The sequence below is a fragment of the Chiloscyllium plagiosum genome, chromosome 3 (assembly GCF_004010195.1).
Source record: "Chiloscyllium plagiosum isolate BGI_BamShark_2017 chromosome 3, ASM401019v2, whole genome shotgun sequence".
NCBI lineage: Eukaryota > Metazoa > Chordata > Chondrichthyes > Orectolobiformes > Hemiscylliidae > Chiloscyllium > Chiloscyllium plagiosum.
In genome coordinates, this window is record NC_057712.1 from 75,467,997 (window position 1) to 75,478,369 (window position 10,373).

The window sequence follows — 10,373 nt, forward strand, 5'->3', positions numbered from 1 at the left end:
GGGCACTACGGGGACAATTTAGCACGGCCAATCCACCCCAACCTGCACATCCCTGGGCACTATGGGGACAATTTAGCACGGCCAATCCACCCTAACCTGCATATCCCTGGACACTACGGGGACAATTTAGCACGGCCAATCCACCCCAACCTGCACATCCCTGGGCACTATGGGGACAATTTAGCACGGCCAATCCACCCTAACCTGCATATCCCTGGACACTACGGGGACAATTTAGCACGGCCAATGCACCCCAACCTGCACACCATTGAATCTTTGAAGGGTCGGTGTGGACCCGACGGGCCAAACGGCCTGCCTCCACACTGTTGGGATTCTATACTATGATAAACTGGAGGAAAACAGAAGACCCTGACAGGGTCCTAAGGATAGAAGCGAATCCAAAGTTAGTGGGGAGCACAGGACATGGAGGATGCAAGGCTTAAAAATCAAGGTGTTTCTGGAACAGGACCTGATGCTGGTCAGATGGGAGACAGGTGAATGAAACGTGGTACAGGACAGGATACGGGCTGCAGACATGACAGCATCCCCAACGGGGAACCCCAATCCATTAGCAAGGGCTGCATCCCAGCAGACTGTCAGCAAACTCCGGGTGGGCAATCGGAAACTACGTATGGATAGGGCTGGCCTTTGCCGGTTTGTCACGTCGTACCCTGCTTTCGAAAATCCCCGCTCCGAAGGAAGGGTCAACTTCACAAGCGTCCGCACCTACCTCACGTCGACGCGGGCCAAAGGCACCATCTGTGGTCCGTACTGCAGCGACGTAACCCATTTGTTTCCCATGGAGTAGCGAGCTTTGGACAGCGAGAACCAGCCCTGGGGAAGAGGGACTTTGGGTTAGAACCTGAGCGCGAGTGGAGCAGACCCCTCCATCAGTCAGACCGCTTCCCACAATGCCAGCAGGGGGAGGGGGAAGCCGAAAGCATACACTCCCAGACGGCTGAAGGCAGGTCAGAGTGTGGTGCAAAGCCACATCGAGCGGCTTACGCTAAAGACGTGCGGACTTCACAGCAGGTACCAGAACCATATTTGGTGCGTCTTACGGGAAGCATGCGGTCTCCTCCAGTGAAGACTGAAGGTACCCAAGCGGAGCTTGGTAACCACAGTACACAGTCAAGATTAGAGAGGTGCTGGAAAAGCACAGCAGCATCGGAGGAGCAGGAGAATCGACGTTTCGGGCAGGAGCCCTTCATCAGCTCATCGACCTGCCTGAAACGTTGATCCTCCGAAGCTGCTGTGCTTTTCCAGCACCGCTCTAATCTGGACTCTGATCTCCAGCATCTGCAGTCCCCGCTTTCGCCTAGTCGACCTTATGCACAGAACACGGCAAAGTCAATGGGATTGTCCCTGGGACAGGGTGCTAGTTAAAGTTAAAGCTGTAGACACGAGGACAAAGTGAATAACGAAGTGATAGCTAAGTTCCATACCCATAGGGTGCTCCTCAACCGGGACCTTGGGTTCATGTGACACTACAGGTGACCACCATTGCACTGTACACCCACACACACTCCTATAGACACACACTCCCACACATGCACCCTCTCACAGACTTAGACGACTTTACTTACACACACACACACATGTATGTGGGGTGAATTTGTACTTTGCTCAAAAACTGCATGAATGCATAGAAGACTCTTAACTCACTTTTTAGATTAGAACTGATCTAAACATGACACAGACAGGGAACACAGGGGGCTAACACCTTCAATATCTCAACATCTTACCAACTGCTACATTAACCTGAGAATGTAACTTTTAAAAAAGGTTTTGTGATTTATATATTAGATTACTTACAGTGTGTGGAAAAAGGCCCTTCGGCCCAACAAGTCCACACCGACCCGCCGAAGCGTAACCCACCCAGACCCATTTACCTCTTCACCTAACACTACGGGCAATTTTGCACGGGCCAATTCACCCTGACCTGCACATTTTTGGACTGTGGGAGGAAACCGGAGCACCCGGAGGAAACCCACGCAGACCCGGGGAGAACGTGCAAACTCCACACAGAGTCGCCTGAGGCGGGGATTGAACCCGGGTCTCTGGCGCTGTGAGGCAGCAGTGCTAACCACTGTGCCGCCCACAAAAAAAGAAGTGAAACTATCATGGTCATTCTAACAGATGAGAGACTTAACAAACAATCAAGGTCTTTTTCAATGTATAATTTCAGTCACATCACACGGTAAACTTTTGCTATAAATTCTGTGTCTTACAATCGTGTCCTCCACAACCACCTGATGAAGGAGCGACGCTCCGAAAGCTAGTGCTTCCAATTAAACCTGTTGGACTGTAACCTGGTGTTGGGTGATTTGTAACTAGTAACAAACAAGGTATTCACACTGTCAAGGTTAGTCACCAGGAGCAGTCCGAAAGACCGTGGGAACAAAGATGATACGGGACACATGGGATGTTGAGAAGTGGGAATTATAATTTATTTTTAAATTCACTTGCAGGGAGTGGACAGCGCAGACAGGGCCAGAATTTACCACCCATCGAGAAGGTGCCTTCCTGGATCACTACAATCCCCGTACTGTCGACAAAACTACAATGACGTCAGAGAGGGAGCTCCAAGACTTTGACTTGGTGATGGTGAGGGACCGGTAATTGATTTCCAAGTCAGGATGGCTTTGAGGGGAAGTTGCAGTGCTCCCGTATACCCTGCTGCCCATGTCCCCTTCAAGGTGGTTGTGGGTTTGGAAGGTATTGTCTCAGGAGCCTTGGGGAATCCCTGCAGTGAATCACATAGATGGTACATACTGCTGCTACTGAGCGTTGGTGGTGGAGGGAGTAGATGTGTTGTCGATTCCAGCGAGCTGCTTTGTTGATGGCGACAGGTTTGTGGAGCGTTGTTGGAGCTGCACCCAGTCACACAAGTGAGGAATACTCAGTCACCTTCCTGGCTTGTAGCTGGTGGACAGGCTTTGGGGAGTAAGGGGGTGAGTCACTTGGTGCAGGGGTCCCAACCTCTGTAGCCAATGTATTTGCACAGCCAGTCCACTTCAGTTTCTGGTCAACAGTAACCTCCAGGACGTTTACAGCATGCTCTAATCTCTATGAAGGCGTTCTGTAACCCATTGGAACAAACTTTAACCTGCACAGCGTTTACCAGAGTCACAAAGGTCTGCAGCACAGAAAAAGGCCCTTTGGCCCATCCAGCCTGTGCTGGTCAAAAGCAACCACCTCACTATTCTAATCCTACTTCCCAGCACTTGGCCAAAGTCCCATATTGCCTTGGCATTGCAAGGGCACATCTAAATATTTCGGCAACGTTATGGCGGTTTCTGCCCGAGTGAAGTCTCCCCCTCTCCACAAGTGCATTTAGAATAAACCCCGTTTTCCCATCAAGTTGTCCCGATACCACCCCAGATCCATCTGTCTCAACAGCTCAGAAAGCAGGCAAGACTCTCATACATTCCTCACAGCCTCACACAAACAGCACAGGAGACTTTATACCTGCGAAAACTCTCTAACCTGTGAGCCATTTGCTCTCATTCAATTTCCTAGTACCTCTTACTAAATGATAACGCACAGCCTGCATTTATACATCGCCATTCGTGATCAGCAGACATCACAAAGAAGTACTTTTGAAGCCAGATTACAATACAGTGAGCGTGACCACTGGCGCGAGCAAGGAAAGTTCCAGGAATAAAAATTGACACAGACACTGGTCAATAGTACTTCCTTCCTGATGTTGAATGATGGCATCCAGAACTTAAACCACAACCAATTACAGAGTACCAGGCTGAAAGGAGGACAACGCAAAAAAGACTGACGTTTCGAGCAAAGTCCCTCAATTCTATGCACCTGTCCGATCTGTACACAGAACAAATCTGCAGAGATACATTGCTAGTGGTATACAAACTGATGATACAGCACACTTGGAGAGTTGGAAAAGGTCCAACAAGATATCGCAGATCAACTAAAATTGAGAAATTTAGAAAATGCTTTGAGCTTCAACACTAGAAAGTTAAAACAATGAATCTCGTTTCACAACCTTTGAAATAGGGGTCGTCAAAGGAGGGGTCCTTTTGTGCAGCTTTGTTGCATTAAGAGTGCAGCCGGAGTTTGGTAGGGAGTGGTCAGCCTCCTCTTCTCTCTGACAGGAGAAAGCCAGGACTGCAGATGCTGGAGATCACAGTCGAAAAGTGTGGCGCTGGAAAAGCACAGCATCCGAGTCGGCGTTCCAAGCGTGAGCTCTTTTGTCAGGAAACTGGCGAACACTTCTACTATTTAAACTGAACAAAAAAAAAGGTCTCGGGGATATTGCAGAGGGGCACCTCGGTAACCCTAACCTAAGGAGGTCGGAGGGAAAGCGAATCCGGTGAGCAGCAGCTAGGCAGGGCAGTGCTCCTGAGACAGCATCCTGAAAACTTGCTGATGCTGTAAATCGCAAACAGGAATTCTGAGGAATGGTCACTGGACCCGAAACGTTAACGCAGACTCCTCTCCACGGGTGCTGCCAGACCTGCTGAGCTTTTCCAGCGACCGCAGGATTGAAAGTGACAAGTGGAGGCTGTTGATCGGGAGACTGCAGACGGATTACACGAACCGTTTTTTACTTGTGGCTTTGGGTTTGCAAGGGATGTATCATGGACTGACAAGTCAGAGGAAGCAGGACCCTGAAAGTAATTGATATTGGTTGATTTTTTTTTAAAAAAAAGTGTGTCATAAAGGTTTAATCCAAAGCGATAAGTCAGAGTAGGAGCATTCAAAGCCGTGGTTTGCGAATTTTGCTCTCCTTGGGAAACTGGGTCCGGAGCAAGCATGCATACAGGAAACACCTTCAACAGCAACCCCTGGAAGCTCCTACAGCAGCAGCTTGGTGCAGTCCGGAGCATCCGCAAGGGATCAACCCACTCCCAGGTGAATGTTGTGATACAGTAGTTACAGACCGGAACCATTCCGTTCAATACTCTCCACACCAGACTGCTCTCTCTCTCTCTCTCTCTCTCTCTCTCTCTCTCTCTCGCTCTGTGGTTTTTAAACACCTAACCTGTCAGAAAATGCACAACCGACACAAAAATTTCCAACTATCGACTAATTGGGGAAATGCATTATTGCCTTGTTTTTGCTATTAGGTAAAAGTGAGGACTGCGGATGCTGGAGATTAGAGTCGAGGGTGTGGTGCTGGAAAAGCACAGCAGGGTCAGACAGCAGCCAAGGAGCAGGAGAATCGACGTTTCGGGCATAAAAGCCCTTCATTCCTGATTTTCCTGCTCCTCGGATGCTGTCTGACCCTGCTGTGCTTTTCCAGCACCACACCCTCGACTTCTTTTTTCTATTAACTACCCTGGTGTATAAAATCCAGAATTTATTTTGCCTTCTGACTTCCCCTTCGTTACTTTTAACACAGACTTGTTGCCCATCGCCAATTCGAGTGGATAATAAGCTGTTTCAGAAGGCAGATTAGAGTCAACCATGTTACCGTAGGCTCAGAATAACCACATAGGCCAGGCCGAGTGCTGGCTGACAGATTCCCTTCCCTGACAGGCATCAGTAAACCAAATGGAGTTTTACAACAATGACAATTTTATGATTTCCCGCTACTGAGTTTTAGTTTTGAATTCCAGATTTATTATTTGAATTCAAAGTTAGCTGTGTTTGAACTCATGCGCTCAGAGAACTAGCCAAGGCCTTAGGATGAGCTCCACTTCCATTGCCCCATTAACTCCCCATTCAAAGTGCTCACCTGCCTCCAAATACAACTCCTGGCTGGGTTCATTACCCAGTACCAAATCCAACGTGGCCTCATCCCTTGTCTACCTACTGTGTCAGGAAACCCTCCTGCACACACTGGACAAAATCTGACCCATCTAAAAGTACAAACTATCGTATTCCCAGCCAATATTTGGAGAGTTGAAGTCCTCCATAATAACTACCCGGTCACTCTCGCTCCTATCAAGAACCATCTTTGCTATCCTTTCCTCTAAATCTCTGGAACTATTCGGAGACCTATTGAAAACTCCCAACAGTGTAACCTCTCCTTTCCTGTTTCTAACCTCAGCCCATACTACCTCAGTAGACGAGGCCTCAAACACCCTTTCTGCAGAATAGAAAAACCCTCTTACAGACAGTTTAGTTTAATTTTAGTCATCCCCTTTATTTACCAATAGCATCACTATTACACTGATACGACTCGACTCTAATCTCCAGCACGCGCAGTCGTAATACTGATACCTATAAGCTGAACTAACTGCGTTCTAATAACCCAGGAGAATAGGATATCAGCTCTTCAAGAGCCCTTACAGGCTACTCTGTTGCACTGTCACAAACCAGTTTCCTTTATATACGAAGTTTACATAAACATTGCAAGTTCTTAACTAGACAGATAACAGTGAAGAGCTGAAAACGTGTTCAGGAATGAAGAAGGGCTCAGGCCCGAAACGTCGATTCTCCTGCTCCTTGGATGCTGCCTGACCTGCTGCGCTTTTCCAGCAACACATTTTTAAGCCCTGATCGCCAGCATCTGCAGCCCTCACTTTCTCCTAAGATTAGGGCCAGTCGAGGGTAGTTGCGGGAAGCCAGAGGAGATGAGAGATAAAAGGTTAAATGAACATTTTTCATCAGTTTTCACACTGAGAAAAGTGGAAAGCCAGATCTTGTTGAGCGAAAGGATGGGCTAGAGGGGACGAATGGCCTGCAAGCTCAGTGTCTGCGTTTGTTTTTGTGGGATGTGGGAAAAATAGTGTTACTTCTGCAATTCCATTTACTTATACAAAGTAAATGAACTCACACCCAGTGTGTAATTGTTTTAGCCAAGAGCTGAGTCAATAAGAATGGAAACTATGTGGAGGAAATACATAATTGTTTTTGTATTAGCTAAAATTGTAAGCCAGAATGAAACGTGACTGCAAAACAGTGGTAGATATTACAGACGAATAGATAAGGTGCTGTGAGGGGAGGAAGTTAAGCTAGATACGCCTGTACAAACAGTAGGTATAAATATCTGTTTCCCACTTTTACAGGAACAAACCCCAATTAAAAGGGTCATAAGGATCAGGGGAAGGTACAGATGGAGGGAGTAGATAATGGTGAAGAAAGGATATGCCTCACAATGACCTACAGCGGGATGAGGTCAAACGGCCTTGTGAGGCCAAAAAAAAGCATTTTGTCACAGACAAGGCCGGATACGGCAAGAGATAAACAGGAGTAATGGGTGCCGGTCTTAGGGAAGTGGAAGATGTAAACAGGGGAGGAGCAATGAAAAACAAAAGAAACCAAATTATATAAATGTTGTGTATTAATTGAATTTGGGGCATGTATATCCCTTGCCTTATAGACACTGGACATCACACCCTCTTGCAAGAGTAAAATAGAGGACACTACTGATTCAGATTTTGTCTCGGACTGCAATTATTGAAGTGTGTGAGCTTCGTTTCTCACAGTTTTTGTTCTTTTCTTTTCCTGCCGTAAACGACACCTGGGTCTGGAAATTCATCCCCGGTTTGTGTGTGTGTGTTTTTTTTTGTTTTACAAATTACTTCTCTCTCCAGGAGGTGACGTGAGAAGGACAGGATCCAGGAAAACCCTTAAGGCTTTGTCCGGATACACCAGGAGTAAAATAAACGACCAGAGTTAGATTGGGGCCAGTCGAGGACAGTAGTGGGGAGTCAGAGGAGATTGGGGGGGGGGGAGGGCTAAATGAACATTTTTGGTCAGTATTCACACTGCGGAGGGTGGAAGATCAGACCTTGTTGAGGGATAGGATGGGCTAGAGGGGACGAATGGCCTCAAAGTTCTAGTTTTTGCTTCTTTTTCCTGCCGTGAGGGACACCTCGGTCTGGAAATTCATCCCCGGTTTGTGTGTGTGTGTGTTTTTTTTTGTTTTACAAATTACTTCTCTCTCCAGGAGGGGACGCGACAAGGACAGGATCCAGGAAAACCCTTAAGGCTTTGTCCGGATACACCAGGAGTAAAATAAACGACCAGAGTTAGATTGGGGCCAGTCGAGGACAGTAGTGGGGAGTCAGAGGAGATTGGGGGGGGGGGAGGGCTAAATGAACATTTTTGGTCAGTATTCACACTGCGGAGGGTGGAAGATCAGACCTTGTTGAGGGATAGGATGGGATAGAGGGGACGAATGGCCTCAGAGTTCTAGTTTTTGCTTCTTTTTCCTGCCGTGAGGGACACCTCGGTCTGGAAATTCATCCCCGGTTTGTGTGTGTGTGTGTTTTTTTTTGTTTTACAAATTACTTCTCTCTCCAGGAGGGGACGCGACAAGGACAGGATCCAGGAAAACCCTTAAGGCTTTGTCCGGATACACCAGGAGTAAAATAAACGACCAGAGTTAGATTGGGGCCAGTCGAGGACAGTAGTGGGGAGTCAGAGGAGATTGGGGGGGGGGGAGGGCTAAATGAACATTTTTGGTCAGTATTCACACTGCGGAGGGTGGAAGATCAGACCTTGTTGAGGGATAGGATGGGATAGAGGGGACGAATGGCCTCAGAGTTCTAGTTTTTGCTTCTTTTTCCTGCTGTAAAGGACACCTGGGTCTGGAAACTCCTCTCTGGCTTGTTTTTAATTATTTATTTACTTATTTATTTTTCTCGACCCCTGACCCCTGACCCCTGACCCCCCCCTCCAGGGGTTCATTCCAGAACATTCGGCTGAGAGAGGGAAGGGGGAGGGGCCTCCGAGCTTCTCACCTGCTCCATCCGCCTCTCCAGCCGCCCCCGCCGCTCCGCCAGACCCTCCACATCCCGGAGGTAGCGCAGCAGCCGCCGGTCCAGGCTCTCACACAGCGGCCTCAGGGCCGGCTCGGCGTCCATGGCTCGACGGAGGAAGGCCCTCCCCTCCCCCGACGGACCAATCGGCGACAGGCAGGCGCCGCTGACCGGCGGAGGCGAGGGCCAATCGGCGACCGGGGCGTGCGTAAACCCCGCCCGCTTGCCGCTGACCGGCAGGCGCCACGGCCAATCGTGCAAGGCTATGCTTAAACACCCGCCCACCTGCTGCTGAACGGCAGGCGCCAGGGCCAATCACACAAGGTCACGCTTATACACCCGCCCACCACCGCAGATCGACAGTCGCTGGGACCAATCGTACCAGGCCGTGCTTAATGCCCGCCCACTTACCGCTGACCGACAGGCATTCTGACCAATTATATCAGGCCGGCCATATATCCCCCCCACCTCCCTATTACCGGCAGGCGCGAGGGCCAATCATACAAGGCTTGCTATCTATCAGGCGCACTGCCCACAAACCGGCGTCAGGACCAATCCCATCAGGACGACGTAGAGACCAATCATGACAGACCTTTTGTGACCGTCGTTGACCCTCCTCTGATTGACAGCCTTTGGGCCCAATGGAAATACGGAATACCGTGAATCCGCCGTCTGACTGACGTCCCTGGTAGCCAATCACGATACCTACTCTATAATCCCCGCCCAATGTAACGTGACTGACGGGACGAGTACCCAATCGTAACACAGAGCTATTAATTCCCCCGCCTACCACTGATTTACGGGGCACTGGACTGGTCACACTTTGACCCCACCCCATGATTGACACCCAACTGCACCAATAGCGATCGTCCAGCCTCGCTCACCGTCACCCGTTGAGTTTGACGGACAGGCCGGAGAACCACTCGCAACAGACCATTAGAACATGCCGCCCCTCATGTTCGTGATAGACATGCGGCCGCACCATTCGCAGACCGCTCTTCACCTATAACTAACAGACAGTAAGACCAATCAGCGTGGCTGCATTCACTGACCCGCCCACTACCCCTGACCAATCACAATGTTCGGATCGAACGTGAAAATCCCGCCCCTGGAGAAAGGTATTAGGGAAAACGTCGGACTAATCCCGCCCTTTGCCTAGTCCACCAATCCAGTATCACTCCTGTTAGACCGACGGCACTCTGCACCAATCGCCCTCGTGCCTCCGCCCCCTGACCCCGCCCTCACATGGCTTCAGCGGCTGACGGGAGTCCTGCCTCTGTGTCACGTGGGACCCTCCGTGTAGGCCGCCAATGAGAATTACCGTCCCCCTGACTGACAGCCACCTGGGCCAATACCACGGACGGTCTCCACGGGGCAGCCCGCCCCACAAGCGCGTTGACCGGCCCCCAACCGCCCACCTCCCGATTGACAGAAGGATTCACCAATAATCCTCAGGCCCCTCCCAGCGTCCGCCAATCCAAGGACTCGGCGGCTCCAGCCCCGACCATTAGCTGCGAAGGGCGTGCGGGGGGGGCCTCTGATTGGTCCCAGAATCAGCCAATGGCGTGGCTTGGTACTGGGTCAGTGTGAAGTTGGTCTTCAGAAGGAAGCATGGTGAGGGGAGGAATGCAGGCAATGAGGGGAGGGAGGGAAGGAGGGGAGGGAGGGAGGGGAATGAGGGGAGGGGTGGGA

The 10,373-nt window shown here is 49.9% G+C and overlaps 2 protein-coding genes across 2 annotated transcripts in view; one reads left to right on the plus strand and one right to left on the minus strand.

The window, feature by feature from the left end:
- Nucleotides 1–8,818, minus strand: part of ccdc115 (coiled-coil domain containing 115) — a 14,065-nt gene extending 5,247 nt beyond the window's left edge. The window contains exons 1-2 of the mRNA XM_043684679.1: nt 8,664–8,818; nt 731–834 (exon numbers count right to left, since the gene is read on the minus strand). Coding sequence (XP_043540614.1) covers nt 731–834; nt 8,664–8,786 — 227 coding nt within the window. The 5' untranslated portion in view covers nt 8,787–8,818. The remainder of the gene's footprint in view (nt 1–730; nt 835–8,663) is intronic.
- A 1,377-nt stretch (nt 8,819–10,195) lies between these two features.
- Nucleotides 10,196–10,373, plus strand: part of imp4 (IMP U3 small nucleolar ribonucleoprotein 4) — a 23,258-nt gene continuing 23,080 nt past the window's right edge. Inside the window, exon 1 of the mRNA XM_043675116.1 lies at nt 10,196–10,295. Within this exon, the coding sequence (XP_043531051.1) occupies nt 10,293–10,295 (3 nt within the window). The 5' untranslated portion in view covers nt 10,196–10,292. The remainder of the gene's footprint in view (nt 10,296–10,373) is intronic.